Below are 23,910 nucleotides of genomic sequence, written 5' to 3' on the forward strand. Positions count from 1 at the left end.
GAGTTCAAGAAGTGTGTTTGGATCATCATATAGGTGCAATCATTCCTTTCTGTGTTATATAGATTTTAAGGTATATAGGTATGATTAGCTGTATTTGTTTTTCTGAAAATATCTTGGTTATATTTCTGTTTGGTATAGGGGAGATCTTGACAACAAGAAAGAGATTTATTCTGTATTATGGTTTAGCTTTGTTCTTTTTAAATCAACCTTATAATTTTTGTACTCTTCAGGAAGTACATTGATAACCTTTCGATCACAGACACCTGTGCATAGTCCCTTTCAGTGTAAGCTGGAATAGTTCTAAAAGCAAAAATAATTCCATAAAAATGCATCTAGAAATACATACTCAGTTCAGTGTGAGCTCTTGGAACGTTTGATCTTTCTCCTTGGTCTCTGCATTTGAGTGTCTTGTGGATCTTGCCTCCAGTGCAGAGACACAGAAAGCACTTTTGTGCCTTGATTTTTTTCCCAGTTCAATGTTTCCACAGCAAACAGAGTAGCTTTTACAGCTCCCAAGGCAGACAGGTGTTAACGATCATAAGCCACCAAACAGGGTGACAATTTCTACTTGAGCAATGCAATTCATTGGGAGCTTGTTTGTGAATGGAGCCCACTCCTGAGTTAAATGACCGGATTTGGGGCTATTCCAAGAATAAATGCAGGGGAGGGCTTCCTTTATGATCTTTCCTTCAAATTATGTTGGCCAGTATTTGCTATTATGACATTTCTCTTGTATTTTCTCATTTTCTACCTAATTAAACAATAAATCAACACATATAGAGGCTGACCATATTAAAAACAGACACATGGCAAGGGTTTTAAATTCAGTCTGAGTCCCATGTGTTTTCACTGCACAGCAGAAAAGATCTAAAAATATTTCAGACTTCTGAATTCTGAAAGATAAATTGAAGACTGTAAATATGACCATGAACTCTAAAATAAAAGCTGTAAATATGACCTTAAATTTAATAATGCGAGGATGAAGGCGTCTTCTACAGAAATAAAAATGCAAACATTTGTCAGCCCCAGTGAAGTACAATTTTCATGTCAGCAGCAATGGCACTTGAGGGTCCTGCTTTTGAGTAATTTGAGATCCAGTCACTAAGGACAATAAGGCGAATTAAATTGTTCATATCCTCTATTGTATTTTTTCTTTGTGAGAAGCTCTGGTGTGGGCATTCCTGGAATAGTGGGATAGTATTTGTGTAAGAGTTTTTTATGGAGACTAAATACAGTGACTTGAACAATCACACCACAGATACTCCATGCTCATTATTTTGAATAATGTAATGGTTTATAAAGTTATAACTGAAACTAAAGCCATGTTGTGATTTTATGGCCACCAATGAGCAAGCAGCCTTTTAGCTTTCTATGAAATAGTGTTTCCATTTACAAAACCAGAAACAGACTGAATCTAAATGTTGAAAGAGAACCATAATTACAGGTGAATACAAAGGGTCAAGGCTGTGCAAAGGAGTCAGAGACATGAAAACAATTCTACCTTTTCAGTTCCAGAAAAGTCAGATATGCATGTGTTATGTTACTGCCCAGAAATTTTCTATTTTCTGGACAGCTATTTCTAGGAAAGCTGGTTTAGAAGACGGAATAGTATTTATGTAGCTAATATGACATATCTCTTAACAAGTAAACTTTGTCTTATTTGTCACAGTAGCTGTACAGCTTGGACTAGACCATATGCATGTGAGTGCACTTGGAAGTGGACTCAAATGCTGGTAATAAAAGTTAGTTAGAATGTGCATAAATATTCATGGGAGAAAATCCATGGCAAAGAGAACTGAGGGGCAAGTATTTCAGTTATTCATTCCTTTAAGTCATGCTTCTAACCACAGAACATAGGCAATAAAATTACAATATTGGGATTTTTATGCTTGATTCATAAGCTTGATCATATGCTTGATTTGCAAAGTACTCTGCAAATATTACATACTTTATAAGACTTATCTAAATATTATTGTAACTGCTATTTTTCTCATTTTCCACAAAAAAATTAAAATTTAAGGAAAAAAAAGCAGTGCGAGCCACAAGCTTATTCCTTCCTTACATCACAAATTTCTGTGCTCATTGGGTGAGTTCTATTCAGCTCTTGTTTGAGTTGCAGTGCTACAGCAAAGTTCTAAGTCACAGGAAACCACTTTTGAAAATTACTGAATTAATGTAGAGATGTCACCACATATCAGAGTAACAGAGCCCATACTGATTTATGCAAGAGGAATTTATGTCCTCACAGTGGTAACTTTTCGTTTATCTCTTTTATTTTCATTAACTAGCCAATGAAACTACAAGACAGTTGTATTTTGGAGAACGGTTGCATTATCGAAGCTGTTCTTGGTTGATGTTGGCACTGTCCTATATTTATATAACTACTGTCCCAGATTTCTGCCAGAGACTTCAAAGTTTAGTCACCTGGTTAACAGGCTTAGCTTGCCTACAGCAGCAGCAGACAAGTGAGTCAGCATTGCATCACTTGTTGTTCAGCACTGAAGCAAAAAGCCAAGGTTACAGATGCCTTTTACATCCTTTCACATCAGGGTCACAGTGCTCAGTTTTCAAATGCTATGTAAGTAAAACATTTGTGAGTAAAGGGAAGTAATTCTATGTGAATGATTCAGAAAGCAAGTCTGGCTCAAAGAGGATATTTTAACAAATTGGTTCTGTTCCCAAAGACAAATCTCAGGGGGGTTCAAATTTATTTCAATTATACATGTAAAAATAGAATTATAAAATAAATTAGGTAAGTAGTTTTCTTGGCCATTTCTCTCTTCCTTCACCCATTACTATCCTTGTCCCCACAGTTCTTGTACATAAAAAGGTTAAACAAAGGCTATAAAATTATAGATCTGTTCTATCTACAGTGGTAAGTCATGTCTTACATTCAGATACAGTTTTCCTGGGTTGGTTTTCAAGATGAGGGTATAGTCTGTCTATCTTTGTGATCAAGTAGATGTCTTGGTTTTATATATATATATATATATATACTTACCTCAGAATAGCTGTCTTGTTTTTATACTATATTGTTTTAGAGAGCCATATGGGAGATTTATTTAAAAATGTATTCTGATTATTGTGTAAGTTTAGAAGGTTCCTCTTTTTTCCCCTCTCATTTTGAGTACTGAATAAAATGGATAGAAAACGAGGAGAGAGCAAAATTCTGTTTCTTACTGTTGTCACAGGAAATATTAAGTGAGTTAAAATGGGCAGGTACCAATCTCTCCTTGTCAGTGTTTGCCAAAGTAGATGGGCAACTGTATCGGCTCCAAATCCCTTTTGGCTACCATCCCTGCATATTTTCTGGCTGTGCCAAAAACCAGAATCCTCCTTATGTTTCATCTACTATGCCTCTTAAAAATTTCCTTTGCACTTCTGTTGATATCAAAAAGATTTACTTCAGTTAAATATCAGTATGGATATACAATTGCATACATTATATGCAGCTATAAAATGTAGTTTAAAAGCAATTGAGCAACTTAAATGATTAAACTGAAGTTTTCTTAGTTTCTCTATCACACAGCTTTGCAGCAATTTTTAATGCTTTAATGCTTTAGGTAACTATTTCTTGAATGTGAAACATAGAGGAACAAATGTATGTAAACTTGGTTTATCGAGGAGAAATGCAGACGAATTCTTTGGCCAAGGTGTAGTGCAATTGTGTTTCTAACTCAGCTGTTGGCTCCCTTTCAAGTCTGCTTTTGTTCTTCATTTTTTCTTCTTAAAAACTCATGATTTTTAATGGAAATGGAAGGAAAGCATGTTATAGGAACAAATGAAGGTCTGGGCCTACAGATGCTTGGCACAGAGTTAATGCATAGAAAGTTACAGAAGTGATACCAAGCCCTTGACAAACTTGAGGGACATTTCTGCAGTACCAGGATATAAAAATATTTTCTCAGAATTTAATTACAGAATTCTGTGTGGGATTAATCTGGTTTCTGTAATAGTATTATGTTACTGCCACATGAATTCAGTTGGGATGTTGCTTCAAGCTTTTATAAGGTTTAAATTGCTGTTCCAGATAAGAAACTAAAAGTAAATAACAAAATATCCTGGTGGAGAGGCGAGTGAAGAAATGAAGTCTTCTCTAACCTTCTCCTAGCTGAGAATTCATCATTTGTGTGAACTGTGCCCTTGGAGTTCTCTGCCCTTCCTCCTGAGGTTGAACAAGAGCACTTGCATGAGCCACGGGAAGCTGCTGCTCTACAGAAGGAAAGCAGTTCTGCCATTGGCAGGACTAAGAGGTCTAATTTCATGCCTTGTTCCTAACTGAACTTCCCAATGAATCCCTGCCTTTCCTCTTTACTGGGCATGTCAGTGTGGCAGTGGAGATGTGGCTCCTGGTCAGTGTGGTTCCACTGTGTGGTTCCACTTCACCCTGTGTGTGCTGGGCACCAAAGAGCTCAGTGTGCCAAAGGAGCCTCACTGGGGCTTGTGCTGCTTCCCTTGCTGCTGTGGTCCTGGCTTTGGTCCTGGAAAGATCATTTTCTTCCATTTAACTTGTCCTGAGAGGATTCAAAGTTCAAAAGATCTACGTTTGCGGAGATGAACAGGTGGATGGACAGCCAGACAGACATTGTGGTTACCTCAAAGAGGAGATGGTTTCCAACTGCCTCTTCTATATGTGAAGTTATTACTGAGCTTTAATATTTATTTATGTATTGGAATTATCAGTGTAATAATATTAAGTGACTTTTATTTCACAAACAAATGCCTTACAGATTATGTCCTATATTTCTCTTTTTAAGAGAATATTCTTCTTTATGGATTTTTTGTTTTATGTTTCTGTGAACATTTAGATTTTCTCCACTTGGAAGGAGTGGTGTTATCAATCATAAATGCTCTGATTTTCCTTGTGTTCTCAGTTTACCCAAAAAAAGGCCTTAGCTTTTCTCTTAGATCAAATATTAAAGCACACATCAGGCTGCAGTCACATCTAAACTTTTGAACTGCAGGTTTTATTATTTTGCTCTTTAGAAAGAGAGACTGATTTTATAGAATTGATAGCAACAGTTTAGCATGTCCTGACGTCCTTTGGGAGCTGTGGTGTGCTCAGACAGATGAGGAGTCGTCTGAGTTTATGAGAACATAGTCACAGTCTGGCTTTGGAAATTTGTCTTTGTGCCACCAGTGTTTTTCAAATTCTATAGAAATGTCTTTGGGTACTCAATATACTCTCCCAGAAATGGAAGCTGTAAACAATTTGTTTTTTTAAACATTTTCTCAACATTATTTCACTGGTAGCTCAGTTTCAGTGTACCCTTGCTTCAGAATCCCAGTTTTATTACAAATTAGAGCAATGTAAATTCTCCTCTGTGTGAATGGAGTCATCTGTCCTAAAGAGAGGAAGCTGAATCCAGATTCTCTGCACTCTTCTGCTGATAAAAAAGCCCCACTGCACAGCAGCATTTTGTCATCAAGACTCTGTCATAAATTCCTGTGCAAGAGTATGAAATATTCCTGGCTATTGAGTGCAGGTTGTTAGAGCTTTAATAATAACAATTTTCTGTTCAGCATTTCCTTCCCTTTAACTGTGATACCTTTGAGCTATGCACCATAAAGGACAATCAATACTGCCAATATTAGACCTTTTTGCTGTAATTTCCAAAAAATTTAAATGAGAAATCATGAAATTAGTAGGTATTTGTCATTATGTCTTGAACATGTAAAGCAGGTAAAGACTTTCTATATTTACTGTATTTGTGTGTGTATATATGTTTGTGCATGTATGTATATATGTATACATGCTTCTCATATGTATATGCATATATCTAATAACATATATTTTATTTTATATGGTGATTCTGCATCTATTTCCTTGAATATCAACGGGAATTTTGCCGTGACATTTTCCCTACCAAAAGCCTAAGTGACTGTGTGTATCTTGTTAACTGCTGACTGAGAAGCAAAGCTTCACATACTTGCAAAAGCTTTCATGTGTGACAACAAAGCATTGAATCCAAAATAACCAGCTGTGCTCTCATGGCCTGATAGGAAGGGAGCAGGGTTATATAGTCCAGTAAAAAGTTATATTACTTCATTTGAATTTATTATTTTACTGTATATGAGTTTATAATTTTTGAACTAAAATAGAGGTAACATTGCAATGTTGAGAGCAATGCCAGCTTTACAATGTGTATATCTCCAGCTGTGGAAGGCAGTGGGAAGGAAAACTACAATGTGTTGTCTTATGCAATGCCAGGGTGCTGTACTCAGTCAGGGGCAGATGTCCAGTTTTGCCTAAGTGCAGTTCACTTGGGTAATAATCATGAAGCAGAGGTAGCTAATACTCAAATTTCATTCTTGTGGTTTTGTCATAAGACTCCTGATACAAAGGCCACGTGAGCTACATTGCAAGCTAACCTGTATTCTCATTTGCTTTCTTTTTTGTATAACTAAAGGCCTCTTTAAAAGATAAAACTGCTCTGTAATACCTTTTTATTTTCTATAATCTGGCATTTTGAAAACCATAACCTTTCTTTTAAAATCTTATCATGGAAATACATAATACCCTACTCATTACCATTTTAGCAATTACCATTGCAGGAACATGTATTTACAATATTCTTAAAGTCAAATGTCACAGTATAACAATGTTTCATACTCTTGAGTGTTTGATCCTGCATACATCCTGCTGTGTATCCATCAGAGAAATTTTTCCAGCATGGATTGATTGATCAATATATGCATTCAAAAGCTGGTCTCGTGCCTTGCTGAAGGCGCAAAGGCACATTTGCCATTGGGAAGATTCTGGACCTTCCTATGAAGGTCCAGAAAGAAATCAATGTCACTTGATTTCCCAACTCCTCCCTCATGGCTTGAGACAGGGGAACATTTGGGTGCATGCTGTGGCATGAGTTTTAGAGGTGCACCTGTCAGAAAAGAAGGCACTGAAGAAGCTTGCTCACTTAAAACAAAGGGAAGAAGGACCAAAGAAAGCTGATGTTTCCAAAAGAATATGTGGTTGGTATGGTCAGCCCTGAATCTGCCCTTTTTGCCACAATTTCTGAGCACATAGCACAGTAAGTTGTTGTGTAACATTAAATAACCTTTCCCACATTCTCTTGGACAACACTTTTCAGTCCTGAAAAACCATCCTTCCTCCTATTAAAAACCACTCTATATTTCTGCACTAGAGCCTGTTCTGCAAGGCACATTTCTGTACCTTATTTTTGTGCTAGTGTAAGTCTTTGCTATTTTTTCTTAAAGGCAATCATTCCTGCAAAGTATGCTGAAATAGGTCTCCAAATGAATTCTTTCTTAGTATGCTTGAGAATCACCACAGTAGGCAAAAGCATTTGAAGAAAAACTGCTCTCAAAATAGCTCAATTAAGAAGAGTAAAGAAATTGTGGTCACCTACATAGTAACTACAGTTCTTTAGAATGGATTGTTCTTGTAGAACACGTGACTAAGTGATCACCTTTTTTTTTATAAATTTCCTACATTCTGTGGTAAAAGGTAAATGTTCACAGTGGCACTGGCTTTAGCAGTTTTTGGGTATTCCTGGAGAATAAACCCAGTTTGGTGTGGATGGAGGGGATATTGCTGGCAACAGTTCCCATGTCTGTGGCACACCTGTGTAAAGGCCCACCAGCATTGCTCATCCTGAAGGATCCCAGTACTCTACTGAGAAACAACCTTCCCTCAGCATTACTGAAACCTGGGGAAAAGAGTTTAGAATTCATTTATGTTGTGTTGTTTCACTGAAACTTTGCTGGACATCTTGTGGTGTGGTTAAAAAAATTGCAGAGGGTACTTGAATACACATTTTTCTGTCTGATGTTTTCTATATGCAGTGTTTACTATACAGTGTTTATATAGTTCCTTTCACTTTTTACATCACAGAGTGGTTTTTACAACCTGGTTCTTTGTCTTCTCTTTGCAGGCATTTCCTGTTTAAACATGGATCTGGGTCTTCAGCTATCTTCAGCGCAGCCAGTCAGAACTATCCCTTAACATCCAACACTGTTTACTCTCCACCTCCTAGGCCTCTTCCTAGAAGTACCTTTTCCAGACCTGCCTTCACTTTTAACAAACCTTACAGGTGCTGCAACTGGAAGTGCACAGCTCTGAGTGCCACTGCTATCACAGTGACCCTGGCACTGCTGCTCGCCTATGTCATCGGTAAGCCCTGCGTCCTTTCCTCTGCTGAATTATTCTTCTGCCTTCTCTGCTCTGTTGTCTTGCTTGCTTTGCATTAACACAAATCATGTTTTACTAATAATGTTTGCCACTGGTGCTTTGTAAATCCTGGCGAACAAAACACTGCGTTGGCTAAAGGTTGAACATGGAATTCTCATTAACTTGCCACTCTGTTAATATTGATGCTGCCTAACAGAGAAAGAAATATTATTCAAGATTACATGTTTATATTAGTAGAGGACTCCTGCTGATTTTAATTGCTGTGATATTTTCTTAAATTAAACATTTGATTTTCATATTACGCCTTTCAACATTGTAGCTTGTAAAGACTTATTTGGAAAGACTGGTAATGTTTAATTGTGTTTTGCCTTGCTACGCTTAGTTCAGTCTCATCACCATTTAAATCTTTCACGGTTTTCCTCCTAATTGTTCTATCATTGGCTAGAATGACAACTAGCTCTAAAAATAGTGTTTTACACCATGTTGTCTAAGATAGATTTTTTTTATCCCGTTATTGAATTAATGTTTAAAAAATACGTTACATAGTGCCAACTTTGTAATTTTTGTTAGCAAAATATCTTAGATGGGTTTATCAGAGCAGCTAAGAAGGGCTTCCCCAGGTTTTGGGGTTTTTTTTTGGAGGTGGGCTGGAAGTCATTGTGGTTACATTTGTACATAGGAGAGCAATTCTTTGTGATTTCCTGCAAGAAATGTAGCCTGAACATTAATTATCACATTGGGTTTTCAGTCTGAATTGAAAATATTAAAGACCATTCTGTCTGTAGAATTTCAGAATGTGACTGTGGCTTCTGTAAGCACAGGGAAATCTGATTAGTTTTTGCTGTCTCACACACACTCTTGGACTGTTGCTTTCAATGGCAGCTCACAGGTGGCAGGAGCCAGAGTATCCCTGATACCCTATAGCTTGAACAGGAATAACTCTGGCTTTGCCTGAAGGAGCGTGGTTTGTACTTGGTAAAACTTGACAGAGGTGTAAGTACACATACTTCCAAACTGATACATGGCCACTGATTTTCTGTATTCTCTGAATGAATGTATCTAGAATGAAAGTTATTACAATTTCAATAATTTCTTGTTTTCCACTGGGTTGGGATGTTTTTGTGACAAAGTGACAGAGTTTTGGTTATTGTCAGCAAGATGTTCATCAGGAGAGATTTTTTTTCCGAACATCCTCACCTAATGCATATGGGAAAGCAGATTTGAGCATTTCTGGTGCATGATGATTTGAAAGCACCTGAGGATCTCGTAAGCTCCATTAATTGCAGATTTACATAACAGCTGGTGAGCATATGCCCTCGGTTAGGACTGGCTGTATCATTTTTGCAGCCTCATCTGTTTGCTACACATATTATCCCACCCACACCATTTAGATTTTATCTGGATGAAGCACTGCCTCTTTCATCCCTGTTTAGATTTCAGTCTGACGCTGAAATTCCTGTAACTTTCTAGGGATATACTGCTACATGTCATCAGCCTGAGAAGGCTGGAAGCGCTCCCTGTCACCATGAATTACAAAGCTCTGTGTGACTCTCCTGTAGATGTGTCTGTTTGCAATATCTTGGTAACACAAGGGTGTAGCATGTTTTCTCTAGCTAGGCAGAAGCAGGTAAGATGGAGATGCCCCTGAATTTCATTATTATTATATATTATATTATTCATATTATTAATTTTTTTTAATTTATGTTTTCTTACTATTTCTATTTATGTTTTCTATTTCAAGAATACAAAATTTTAAACCAGCAGTTCTAATTCAGAAAACTTTTCAGGATGCCATTATTTGCTCTTGTTTTCCCCAGAAATTTTTCAATGGCATAAGCTTTCCGGCAGATTCAGGTTATTCCAAGTTAATATTCCTGCTGCCCATCTCTGGTTGATTAAATATTTAAATAAGTTTATGGTCTCTTCTTATTACTTAGATGCCTTAGTTCCTTCCCTTTTGCTAGGTTTGAATCATAGCATATAAAGTGTTTTCAAAGTTCACTGGCTCTGGAGGCTTACATATTTGCATATCTTTTCACATTGAAAATTTAAATGTGCAAGTTTTAAATGGGTAGTTGAATATAGAAATTCAGACTGTATGTAACACTGAAGTTAAAATTCACTCCTCCAAGTGTTTTCTCTTTTCTCACCATGATTCAGATCCCTCATTCCAGGCAGGTTTTCTTCAAGTCAGCAGAAGTTGTGTCTGAGCAATCACTACAGGCATGGCCCAAATTGTGAAACAAAACTTGTTTTAATTTCAGGACCAAACTTGCCATGTGATCAGCCAAACAGTTGTTACTGGAAGAATAAGGGAGACTTTGTAAAGACAAAATTGTTCTCATCATTTTATTTTTTGACATAGCTTGCCTTAACTTACCATGAACTGCAATTTCAGGCCAAATGAATGTTAATCAAAATTTAACATTAAGCTTTTTACTTCTCCTAATCTAAGAACTTAAGTGTTCTTTTTCAAGTATTTTTCACTGCCTTTAAATGCTTGAGCTACACATTACTTTTTAAAAGATGCCCAAAGCTCAGCCTTAATTCAGAACATCTCCAAAGTCTTAGAGACACAAAGCTTATTCTAAATCAGAAGTTCACAAGTGGCTCTTATATTTGTAATGAACTGAGACCTGTGCCAGAGTGCTCTAAGCTGTAATTTCTTTTCAAGCAAAAGGTAAACTAGCAAAATGGTTTTGTTCTTTTACTTTTCACCCTTTCCCTCTTATCAGTGAGACTCAGTAGCAAAGCTTTTACATGAGAACACATAATTCTTCTGTATTTTCTCTCCTTTGAACTACTACTCAGCTAAAAAAAATACTATTTCTCCATTAATCCTCTTTTGGCCTATAATCACTGTGTTTACTATTTGGCCTTTCTGAAGTAAATTTCACTATTATATGGACAGTAAGGAAATTATAGAACACTGTAGATTGTTATGTAACAGCAGATTTATTGAAAATCTTTAGTTTACCAAGTAAAACACATATTTTCACTTCAACAGGAGTAATTTCTGTGAATAGGTTCTAAGGTCATAGTAGTTACTCCAAAAAAACCTTATTTCAGAAAGTGCATGTTTGGTCTTCAAGCTGTTGGAGACGTAATTGTAAATGTGTTCGTAAAATATTTGTAAAATATTTTCTATGGAAAAAAGTCCTACATACTTTCATTTTTCAATTTCTGTTTTCCTATGTGTTGAGAAATGTACATCATGTAAATCTGGGGCAGAGCTGTTGAATTTGCCCACAAAGTGGGCAGTGAGGAAGGTGAGCAGTTGGAACACACCCCAGGGAGGTGATGCTGGTGCCTCTCACCGGAGTGTGGGGAGCTACAGCAGCTCCACCAGCAGTTCCTGAGAGTCTTGCCAAAAATTTTAAGAGTAAATTAGGCAAATGCAAGAGATAGAATAAGAAATACAGTATTTCTTCTGGTTTTTTTTCAACACCACATCATTTTCTTGAAGCCCAATACAATGGGGTGATATGGCTGCTCATTTAGTAGTTATTTTTAGCCCAATAGTGAGTAGGATTTTTCTTCCATGATACTTTACCATTTTATCGGCAGCTGATTTGGACTTGCAAATCACTGGTCCCATTGATCAAAGGTGCTGAACTCCCACTGTTCCTATTGATTTCAGCAGGTGATGCAAATGTTCAGTGCCTCTGAAAATTGCATCTCATGTTCTTGGATTTAACCATCCCTGACTACAAAATGACTATTTTATATACAAATGAATTCTCAAGTATGAATATGAAGTCGTCCCTATCCTTCATGATATTATCACTATTTATGAGCATGCACTGGGGATGGGTGTTGGGTCTTAAATTATGTTCACATGGAGAGTAAGGAAATGAAAGCCTCTTTGCTACCTGACACTGTGACCTGCCATTTCTCACTCTGTGTACAAGGGACAGGAGTGATGGTTTCAACACTGGGCAAGGCCAGGCCAAATTTTAAGGACACATGTATCTCAGTGTAGATTTATAACACTGGTTGCATTGCTTTAGACAATGTATAACAGTAGCAAAACCAGGAATTATGCAGTGAAGGCTCGAGGGCAAAATATACTGATGTACACTGAAGAATATAACGGTAAACAGTGCTAAGTGTTTCAGGGCTATGCAAATGTTGAGATACAGATGCATAACCCTGAAGTGCCATTGAACTCCTTAATGGGAGAACTCTCCCTGAGACAGAGATGTCCCTGACATCAGGGTCTCACAGCTGGGAGTTGTGGTGTCTGCTCTCTTGGATCTTGATACTGTCACAAATCTCTGAGTACTCAGAGGAGAAACATTTACTGTTGCCCAAGACTGGGTTTTGTTTGTTCCTTAGTCTGAAATACGACTTGGTAATGAAAAATTAAACCATCATCCCTGGAGGAGGATTGCAGGAGAGAGGATATATTTGTATTTTCAGGTATAAAAATACGCTAGGTGTAAAGAGAAGAGTTCTTGAGAAAGAGGAGAATGTTGAGAGATAAGTTGGCTGTAAAAAATATATGAAAGTTCTTATTTCATTAAATACCTTAGATGGTCAAAATAACTTACCACTTTAATATGGATTTTAAAAAAAATATTCTGATGACTGAATCAAATATTAACAATTTCAAATTCTGAATTTTTTTTACAGCAGAATGAAATATTATTTTGTCAAATGAGCTAACAGAAGATCACCTCTTCTAAAGGTCAGGATCAGAACTTTGATTCTGGCTCTTATTTGTGTCCAGGTATTTTTCACATTAATTCACCTTTGCTGGAACTGAGACACGGATGCATCTGTGACTTCATGCCACAGTGAAATCCAGTTTTATAAGCAAAACCTGCTAGCAGTTACAGAAACAAATAATTTTCTGGCACTTAGTCAGAGCAGGTGCAGAAAGAGTAGTCAGCTGCTGATCTACATTCTATTACAGCACTTCTAAAGGCTGGGCTTCAGGGAGATGATCTACTGAGATTGTGTAAAACAGCACAGAAAGCTAAACAAAAGCCTTTAGTGGAGGTCAGCAATTTGGAAGAACTTCACATTTGCAGGACTTCTGTCCTTTGAAGTTCATCTTGCAGGTAATAAGTACTCATTGCACAGGACTTTTTTGACGTCTCCTCACTACTGAGTGTCTCTTTTGCTCTGGAGCCAAGGCTCTTATTCATATTCTGCCAAACATGTAGCACCGGAGTTGACAAGCTGTGCTTACACAGAAGGTAGATAAGAATAAATTAAATTAGATCACTGGCTTCCTAGCAGATGGTGGGTTAATCCAGTTTACAGAGCGAGTTCTGAAAAAATTTGCCTGTATCTTTGTGGATATTTACTTTAGTATGCTGTAGAATTGTGGGGACTGAGGTAGTCAGTCTGGAACAGTTTGTTTAGTTTAAATGTTGAACAAAATAAGCAATCTGGTCATTTACTTCAGGAGTAAAGACCCAATCTTTGTTCTGAACACGTCTCTACTGGTTTCACTTAGAGCAGGCATGTGAAATAACAAAAACCTGCCTCTGAGTAGACAAAATCCCTTAGGCAGCATAAAGATACATTCACTTTTCATCTCTTTGTTCCATGAAAGAAATTTATGGAAAGGGTAGATGATGTAGGCCTTTAATTTATCTTTTTCTGCAAGAGATCTGTTTTATACCTAATAATTATTTTTTACCTAAAGAGCATAATAAATTAGCCTAGAAAAGCTCTGTACTGTGAGTAGGATCTTCTGCACTGGAGTGAGAGAGATGTCATTGAAAATTACCCTGCACAGCTCCGCTGTACAGCCTGGCCAGGGCAGTGTGGCTGAGGAAGAAATTTAGGTTCACCACTATCCTGTGGCATCCTCCAGTCTCATTAAATCCACTGACTACAGACTCCTCCAAATTGAGCTTCTGCCATAACATCCATAATGCATGTTTAAAAAAAAAAATCTGTGTCTACTTTTGTGTTAGAATTTTATCAGAAACTTTGAATTAAAAACAGCTATCTAATAAAATAAAAATGAAGTATAGATATGGTAGTATCCATCATGTAAGCCCTATCTCCCAACATTATGTAAAGAGGGTCAAATTTTGCCTCCACATCACCTCAGTGAAAGCAATGTACAACTCTGCTCATGGCAAGGTGTAACTCACAGATTGCACAGAGCAAAGTAATGATGTAATTATAGACAGGGGATTATACTGGATGTTCAAGCAAGCCAAGAAAGAGTTATCTTTTCAAATGAGTGCAGTCCTACCAGCAGGGAGAATATTGCACTTTTCTGACAGAGGAGAGGTTTTGTTAGGCCAGCTGATGGAAGTTAGAGGCTGGTGTTCCTGCTGGCTCACCACAGCTCCTCCTAATAAAAGTGGGAATTTTGCAATTGTGCCAGCTAAAAAGCTGTTTCATCTCCATTTGCCTGGTGGTTCTTGGGTTTTGCCTGAAACTGTAGCAGCTCAGCAGTGACCTTTTGCACCCTACTAGTAACTGAAGTATTTTAGGTGCTGCAAAATACAGGGTATGTGATTGCAGAATTTTTTTAAATGCCAGATAGGCAGAGCCAGGGTAGCTTTTGCTTCTTCTGTACTGTAAGTGTAGTCATCAAACCTCAAAGGCTGTTCTGTGTGAACTTGAGCTACATCACATAATGCATCCTTAGTCCTAATGGTGGGTTTCATACTGTCAGTCAGCAGCCAGCCCTCAAGGGTACTGCAGTCAAGGTCTTCAGAAGGCTGAACTCTGAGAAAAGGGCAGAGACATTTATCAGAAAGTGAATCTTCCTTCTTTTTACCCAGCCCAGCACTAAGCTGGACAGAGTGATGGTATCATCCCCTATTTGTTGTGTGTGGTAGGTTCTTCTTACACTTGGGAGATACACATGGGAAATACAGCTGAGACCCTTGCAAATGGATTTATGCTGTGGGAAATGACATTGTGGCCCACACTTGAATTGCACAGCATTTTCTGTGCCCTTTTGTGTAAAAGCTAGAAATCCACTACAAAAAATCAAAGGGAGAATAACTCAAAAGAGAAGTTCTTTTGAGCTTTTTAATGAAATTCAGTACATGCCTACTTATTTCTGAAGAGATTTGAGAGATGGAGATTTTAAAGTTTTATGTAATCTTATTTGGTGAAATAACTTTGTATTTAAAACATGGTGTACATATGTTGTAGGAAAAAAGCTTTGAAGGAATTTTGTATACCCTAGGTAAAAGAAAAGTATCACAAAAAATGAAGAGGTAAGGGAGGGCTCTGTGTCTGCTAAATAAACATTTATTATTCCCTGTAGTTAACTTCTGAAAAAGGTATCTTCAGGAATGAATGCCTTTACTGGTGTTTGTGGTCTAGTTAGTCCCAGAGCGACACCTGGATCTAAAGGTAATTTCTCAATAGGTATATTTAATGTAATGAAATTGGAATGGTTTTAAGATTGCAAGATGACTGCATTTCTGCAGTGCTAGAAGTCATTCAGTTCAATTCAAATAGACCTTATTTTCCCAGCCATGTGCTTTGCTGTCCAAGCCCTCCTTGTGCCCATGGTTTACAATGAATCTGCTGCCCTGTGTCACCTCCTAGGGATGAGACATCCGAGCCTGGCAGAGACCATCCTCCCTGCAACGCAGTTGGTGTTTCTTAGGGAGGAAGCTGACTGTCAAACATAGATACAGATCGTTTTGCCAGCTTGCCAAGCTTTGGCACAAGCTGCAAAAACAACAGCACTTCCCCAGCCTGAAGACAAGGGCAGTAAAGGATTGGAATTGGTGTGAGTGGATGACAGTGTGCACAGGGTGTGTAGTCTGGCAAACCCGTGCACAGAGGAAAAGGTGCAGCACACAACCAGCCCTGGCTTTGTGATGTTCCCCCTGCAGCAAATGCTGTCCTAGGAAATTAATGACAGCAACAGTGGGAATAGCGTAAAAAAGCAGCTAGATTATATTCATGATTCCATAACCACTAAAAGCTCATTATTGATGTGTGCAGTTGTTTTTCTTCTGGTGATCTGTTTCAAGTGCTGATATAATTGTTTTCATTAGTATAAATGAAATTTACATTCATTACCGATCAGTCCCATTGAACTGTGTTCCCTTTTGCTGTTAATAACTCTTTAAATAATAATACAGTCCAGAAGCTCAAACCAGGAGAAAGAGCACTTACTCCAGAGGTGTCAAGGCTGCTTTTTGTTGTATGTGGCAGTGATCTGTCTTGCATTAAGAATCTCAAAGCTCAGACCTTAACTCTGTGTGATGTGGCTTCAAGACCCTTTTCAAAGTATTATCATTATCCCTTGACGGTTTCCAGACCATAGAATATTAAGCAATCCAGTCTTGAGATCTCACCACTGACACCAGGAAGCTTAGAAGTAAGTTTTTAATACCCCTTCTGGGAATGGGTATGTGCTGCCCAGTGTCTCCCAGATCTGATGGTCAGTCAGTGGTTTGAGATGCAGTAAATTTGTCCCAAATATTGTCACCTCACTAATTCAGTAGTAATGCTCTCATTTGCTTGATTTGGATCAAGTAACCATAGTTGGGTGACCCAGGAGTGCACAGAGCTGGAATTAATGACTGTAGATTGGCAGCTTTGCATTCATATGATAATTTTCCCAAGCCCTTGACAGGAATCCATTCAAGGCTTGGGATTTTGTTAAATTTTTATTATTTAACTTTTCAGCATGCAAGAGAGACTTGTGACCAAACACATGGGAAATGGACTCCAAGTTTCCTGGTTATATTGAGATACTTTCCTTGAAGAATGTACAAGTGCAGAATAAAACCATGTACTTTCTTAATGCAAGACCCATTCTAGATCACACTTATTTCTCCTGAGAGTCTCTGAGGTTTCTACATGGCTCAGGAAAAGCAAATATATTGCCTTTTAGGCTCCCACTGTGGTCAGATTCTACTCAGTGCAAATTGCTGCATGTGGCTAAAGAGCTGCTGCTCGGGCTTTGCTCTTTATGTGACAATTTCAGCTCCTCAGTGGGGGTCATCCTCAATCTATATTTTAGTGGGTCATCAGTCCTCCCTGCTGAGTTACTTCAACGCTGAGACAACCTCTTCCTGGGAATAATTTGCCCTTCTCAGTAAGACCTAGGTAATTGTCTAGCCCAACTGCAGTACTATCATATTATACTAAAATAAGATCCTCTGTTGCTGTCTTTCTCCAACCATCCTTCAAGGCCTCAGATCAGAAGCAAAGGAAGGAAAGCAGAAAACATGAATGGCTCTGCAGGCAAAGTAGAGTAGGCAGCCCCTGTGTATGGTAATAAGGATAGTTTATAACTTCCTAAAAGGATTATTTAGTAGATTTCCTAGTGCATACATAAATAACAACTATATTTCTGTTAATTTGTGTTGTAAAATAATTGCATATATTTGAGATGTAGAATCAGCTTTTTATCTGCAGGGTAATTCTAGACTAAGTCTGGAGTCAGTGTTTTTGCTAACGTTTAACCTAAATGAAAAGGTTTGAGAATGGAGTGGGCATAGATTCACTTCAGACTGGATTGGAAAGGTGAGAGGTTTTGATTGGTGTCATTGCTTTTGTCAACAAATTCTGAGATCTTTGACAGTCGAAAGCTGAGGGACAACACTAATGTAGCATTAGAATCTGTCACACATTATTGAATTTATTCAACTGTTATCCTTTTAATTGCAAGTAATTCCATTAATTGCTGCAGAAATTCATCATTCTGACCTGGCTGAGCTCCAAAAGAAAGTGTGGAAACTAATTAAACATTGAGTTTTAAGGTAAAATGGTAAATTGCTCATTAGCCCCCCTTGAAATTCTGATTTATTACTAACAGAACAAAGTAATACTTGACTTTGCAGAAACTGGGTCATAGCATTCTTTCGTGGTCTCACTGAAGGTGCTGTAGCTTAGACATCAGTTAATTGGTCTTCATTTTTTTGCAGCAGTACACTTGTTTGGTTTAACCTGGCAACTACAGCCTGTGGAAGGGCAGCTCTATGAAAATGGAGTTAGCAAAGGAAATAAAGGAACAGAATCCATGGATACTACTTACTCACCGATCGGAGGAAAAGCTTCGGATAAAACAGACAAAAAAGGTATGTGTAAATGAGAAGCCAGACAGATGATGAATAGTTAAGCATTGCTGCTGTTCAGATCCTGTATTTGGTGCATTTTGATTCCAGGTTCTATCTTCTTATTGTGATTTTAAAACAGGTATGAAAAGCCCATAACCAGATCGGTTCCTTTAGCAGAACTCTCACTGAAATTAGCAACCAGCCCAGACCATTATAAAAGGAAGGTTCAGTGGCACAGTGAGAGAAGACATGAGAGAGTTTGGCTTCTGTCTTAAGACAAGGGAAGGGAGACCATATTTGCCTTGTTCCCTCTGGTGCAGAGGGCTTGATGCTGTGCCTGTCTTGCAGACCAAAGTGACTCCCAGGCAAAGTGAAACCCTTTGTACTGACAGGTCAGGATGTGCAGAAGAGTAGAAATCTTAACGCTTTTCAAGACATCCAGTTCTGGAAGGCGTGAACTAAAGTACAGCATCCTGTCACATCCCAGCTGACCCAGTCACAGTGAATCAGCTCCCAGGAATCTACCAAGGCTTCACAACACGCCTGAGCCAGTCTGGCAGCTCCCTGCTGCCAGGGGCACAGCCCTGCTCTGCCCTCCTGCCTCCCTCTGCCACTCCCAGTGACCTGTGCCCACTGCAGGGGTTGTCTCCTGCACAGCCAGGCCATGTCAGTCCTCCCTGGCAGCAGAAAATGGCTTTGTTAAAGAAGGGAAATTATCTCCTGCCAAGGAGATGGCTGAACCAGACCTCTTGAAGTGCCAGAGCTGGGATAGAAGAGGAGTGGGCTGTGCAGCCAGGGTGTGAAACAGAGAGAAGGAAGTGTCAGAGATGTGCAATTCCTTCCCCATAAGTCCTGTCATTGAATGTTTTTAGATCACCTATTCCAGTATTAGTCACAAGCTCTGGACTGTGCTTCCCATCAGCCATCATGACAATGCTTTCTGACCATAAAAAGCAGAGGGCCTTCCCATTTCTTTTTAGGGTACTCAGAAAATGTGGGTCAGAGGGTCAGAGAAAAGTGAATGGGAGTGGAATATGAAACCTAATCTTTCCAGTTGTTGGGAGGAAGGTAAAATTGTTCTGGTAGCTCTGCAATGATAGGAGAATTCCAGAGTTTTCAAATTTTAGAGCAGAGCAGGGATCTGGTTATGTGTATTCTGGGTAAGTTCCATGACTGAAAATAGGCAACAAAGTGGGACATTGTTGTTGTACCAGTCCCTCTAGGAGGAAGATTGCATTGCACATCAATAGTCTTGCAAATCAGTGGGGCACAACTGGATAGAGATCATATTAGATAAATGAACAATAGAAATACATGTAAGGAGACGATGATGTTGTTATCCATTATTTCATCTCTTAGAATGGATTTGTAGTGAATTGCAGTAAATGTTTTATACACTTCTGTATTTTTGTCCTGGTGCACCATGGAAAATATCTCAAATAGTTCTTCTCAACTGCATTAAATCATTTTGTCAATATATTAAAGATCCAATAAAAGCTTTTCCAATAAATTTGGCTTCCAAAGAAGAATATATAGAAAAAACACCAAAAATCTTTAAAAATTAGACAGTTGAAAACAGAGAAAAGAATATGTGACTCAAAAAAGACTCAATGTAGTAGGTAAAAACCCAAACCACCTGCCTTGCCCCAGGGAATCCCAGTTTTTAGTGTAGCAACACAACACCAAAGAACAGAGTCCTGTGATAGCAGAGCCATTTCCTTGAGAGTTTTTCCAGCAGTTTCAGAGGTCAGTCATGAATAGAACTACACTGTTGTCTCACTTGTCCCCTTTCATCTTTTTGGGGTAACATGTAATCCAGAGTTTAAGCCAGCAAGGAGTATAAGCTTGGAAAACCACAAGAAAAATCATGTGGAATTAGTACATGCATAATTTGGCTCGGCTAATCTTTGCTCATTTTCTTTCTTTCCATCACTTTTGTATATCAGTCATTTTATTCCCAGTCCTCTTAACAAGTTCTCCATCTAGAAGTGATGAAAAGGAGCACTTGGAAACAGGCAACTCCTTTCCCTGCAGCAGGGTACCACAGAAAGTTGGTGCTTTGCCTGTAAACTTAAAGCTTCTGCTGTAATTTCACAGGGATAAATAACTGCTGTCAGATACTGTGACCTCACATTTTCCCAACTCAGTGCAGCAGCACAGAATGCTTTTCCATATGCTTTGAAAGCGTATATTTTAACTAATCTTTTAATGAAAATCAAGTTTATAAACCAGCAAGTCTGATTTCTTCAAGAAGTCACTTTATAACACACTGACCCACGGCTATGAGTTAACATTTTAATATGTTGTAATGTGATTAAAAAGTCAGACATGCTATTGATGCTGCTATTTACCAGGGGAGTACAAGGAAATTGATTGTTTCAGGATCAGTAGTAATAAGCATATGGGTACATTCTTGTGGAGGTAATTGGCACCACGCTGTTCAGAGTTTTTCTTTCTTAAAGCCAAGAGAAACCTGTGATTAGGAATCTATCTTCTGTTTTAGACTTCTGAGGAAACTGTGCTTAGAAAGCATAGGGAAGAATTAATACCCTAGTTGGTAAGATTAGGAGCTGTACAAGGAATTGAATATAGATAATTAAATTATACTTTGTCATTAGAAAAATGTTTTTACAAGAAGAGCAGAATTGTATTGTGGCACTGTAATTTTAAAACTTATTTTGGACTTTTTCAAGAAAGAGCAAGAAAGTACATGAGGGTAGTCTGTGAGGAGTGTATCTTCAGGTGCCTTTTTTGTACTGCCAAATACCTGCTTAGCTCAACTAAGCACAGAAACAAAGCTAAATTCTTTTTCTGTAAAGAAAGCAAAGTGGCTCAGTGAATATGAAGATACACAAGTCAGACATGGCTCCTGCAGTAGCCTTTCCATGGCATGTTGTTGTCTGAAAAAATTATCATTGGAAAGGCAGCTATTCTGCAATAGCATACTATCAGTAGGGGTAGGTAGTATCTATATTTTCCTGTTATCATTGTGAACAGCAGCATGCACTTCTTTCCCATGGGATGATATAAATGCACATCTAAGTCCATCTGTTTTTTTTAAAGCTTATATTAAATTGTTGCTAAAGCAAAGGTATTTTCAGCCAAATGTGCAAAAAGTCCCAAGATACATTGTTTTGAGCCTAGCAACACTAACATGGTATTCAGCATGATTTGACAATATCAATTAGTGAAAATTCACCCAGACTAAAGACATAACACTTTATTTTCAACAAAGAAACAGACCTTCTCACTTAGGAAAAAAAAAGTAGTTACTGTATGTTAAAAACCTTGAACACTGACCAATAATGCCATTAACTTCAAAAATTATACTGTATCCTTGACTTTTTACTTAGTGCTCTACCACCTTGTAATTGAATTATATTAATTACCATGTGTCAATATCACCAAGAAGTTCCATAGTGTTTTACTTAACCCAGGGTAATTGCTTGCAAAGAGTCATTAAGATTTAATATCTCTAGAGTATTGGAAATAGGGGAGAAGGTTTTTAAATTTACATAAGCCAAGTAGGATCTTTTATGGTTTAGGATGGGAAGGGATCCACTTTCATTGTCCAACATAGGAAGTTTAATTCTCTTTTCAAAACTCAACATTCAAGATTTTTCCTGTGAAGCAAATTGGGCAGAAGTAGTCTTACCTTGAACATTGTTAAAGCAGCAATTTGGAAATATTTTAACTCACAAACTAAGTGGTGTATTTTTAGAGTACTAGATTACAAGTTTCTACTCTAAAAATAGACGTTTTTACGTGATGAGGTGTTATAACTTAGCTCCTAGTTATTTCTGTAGGTTTGGTGACACAAAGCAGCTGTAAAGCTGGAAGATCTGGTACCCTGAGAATTGCTCCTGCCTTGTAAATTAAATCTCTATTCATTAAGAATGCTAAGTACTTCCTACGCTAGTTAAAGCCTATGTAAGGTCCCACTGAGGGTCTATGTTATTAACACACTCAGGCAAAAGCTGGCCTGGCTTTGCTACTGCTGTTTGCATTTCCAGGGGTGATTTATAAAATTTCACATACTTTATATGGGATTAGATATTTATATGCATTTATTGTAAAAGATGAGGCTCCAGTCACTTTGCTCCTCGTTATTTTCACTGTGATACTGGGATAAAATGAAACACAAATGGATATGGCTGCTGAATTCAGTCTTCTCTTGACTCATCCTCTAATGCCACACACTCTCCTGCTTTTATTCTAGTTCAAAGTACGGAAATGTCAGTAGAGTTTTACAAACCTTTCAATGGAATTAACTCAAATGTTAGCAGGATTGGGTCTGTGATTTGCAGCGTGTCACAATGCTGATCACAGACAGGCAATAAAACACAAAGACAGTGATACAAGCCAGCAAAGGAAGCCAGCTCCAGTGTAGTTTGGCGAAGTCTTCCTCATGCATTCCATTTCCCTTTCTATTTCAGTGCTCTCATACCCATGTGCAAAGTTACATATTGTAGATGTCTGCAAATTTATTGTTCAGCATTATGAAAATGTGCCAGCTTTGCCTTCAGAGTGCCTTTCCCTGTCCTCATGCCCCTATTACACTTTCATGAAGAAAGACCAAGCCAGAACAGATGTTCTTTGTTTCTCCAGGACTAGATTAACACTACCATAATAAAACCATTAGGAACGGTGATTAATAGAAAACTGGGCTTTGGACAGGGGCTCTGAACTACCAGGTTTGATGGATTTTCTGTCCTCACTGGGGTCCATTTGTGTAGCTTATGCAGTGCCCCTTCAGCAGCAGTCTGAAATATGTGCCAGAGGAAGAAGCTCCCACTGTCCTCTCTCTGTGCATTCACAGTTGAATGTGTTTTGTTTGCATAGCTGATGGGCAAAGACTGTGGTTTTCACGGCAGCAGTTCCACCTTTTCATATTCAGTAAAGTGTTATAAGATTTCCAGGGCAAAAATGCCCCATGACACCTGTTGTTGGAAATACTGTGTGCGTGTTTATTTGTGTTTTCCAACTTGAATAAAAAATGAAGATATTTCAGTGAAATACCCTCTGTTTAGAAGTTGATTTTGGTATATTCCAGTATATCTAAGGCACATTTATACCTTGTAACCTTCTCTCTTCACCCACTGTCAATACACAGCTGACTGTTCTGTTTCTTTCTGGAAAATCAGTGTTTCAGAAGGGCAGGGCCATAGACACGGGAGAAGTAGAGATTGGAGCACAAGTTATGCAGACCATCCCACCTGGTTTATTCTGGCGCTTCCAAATCACCATACACCACCCTGTGTACCTGAAATTCAACATTTCACTGGCAAAGGATTCTCTGCTGGGAATTTATGGCAGAAGAAACATCCCACCTACACACACTCAGGTAATTGGAAATGGTCCTGATTCTGTCACACTTGTGTTTTTAAGCAGCTGTGGATGGGAGTGTTCACAAAATGCTTTCAAAGCAAAGAGGAAGGAAGGGGCTGGCTGTAACCACAGTCTGGTTATCCTTTTCTTTTACTGAGCTGTAGCAATACCTCAAACCATGCTGTCTCAGAGGAAGGAACAGTGTGATACCAGACAGGTCAGCAGCTGTGACCTCAGGGATGTGACTGTCTGGGAGGCTGGACAGGTACACACTGTCCTGCTGCCAGCTCTAGCATCCTCTGTGTGAGGGATGAAATTCCAGTTCACTTGAAAATGCTTTAATCTTTTTATGCCTCCATTTAAACAAACAGATTACACAGTCAGTATAAAGAGTTAATAGAAAAGAAAAAAGCTGTCTCT

General features: G+C 38.3%; 1 protein-coding gene across 6 annotated transcripts in view; it reads left to right on the top strand.

The window, feature by feature from the left end:
* The window catches only part of TENM1 (teneurin transmembrane protein 1), a 452,127-nt gene that overhangs the window by 303,248 nt on the left and 124,969 nt on the right, over positions 1–23,910 (top strand). For 5 of the 6 annotated variants that reach the window (XM_085060418.1, XM_085060417.1, XM_085060422.1 and 2 more), the window contains 3 exons: positions 7,896–8,134; positions 18,031–18,183; positions 23,307–23,506. In XM_085060418.1, the coding sequence (XP_084916544.1) occupies positions 7,896–8,134; positions 18,031–18,183; positions 23,307–23,506 (592 nt within the window). The remainder of the gene's footprint in view (positions 1–7,895; positions 8,135–18,030; positions 18,184–23,306; positions 23,507–23,910) is intronic. The other variant, XM_085060421.1, reaches the window with a different exon arrangement.

The sequence above is a fragment of the Lichenostomus cassidix genome, chromosome 4A, assembly GCF_008360975.1.
Source record: "Lichenostomus cassidix isolate B80296 chromosome 4A, HeHo_3.0, whole genome shotgun sequence".
Taxonomy (NCBI): domain Eukaryota; kingdom Metazoa; phylum Chordata; class Aves; order Passeriformes; family Meliphagidae; genus Lichenostomus; species Lichenostomus cassidix.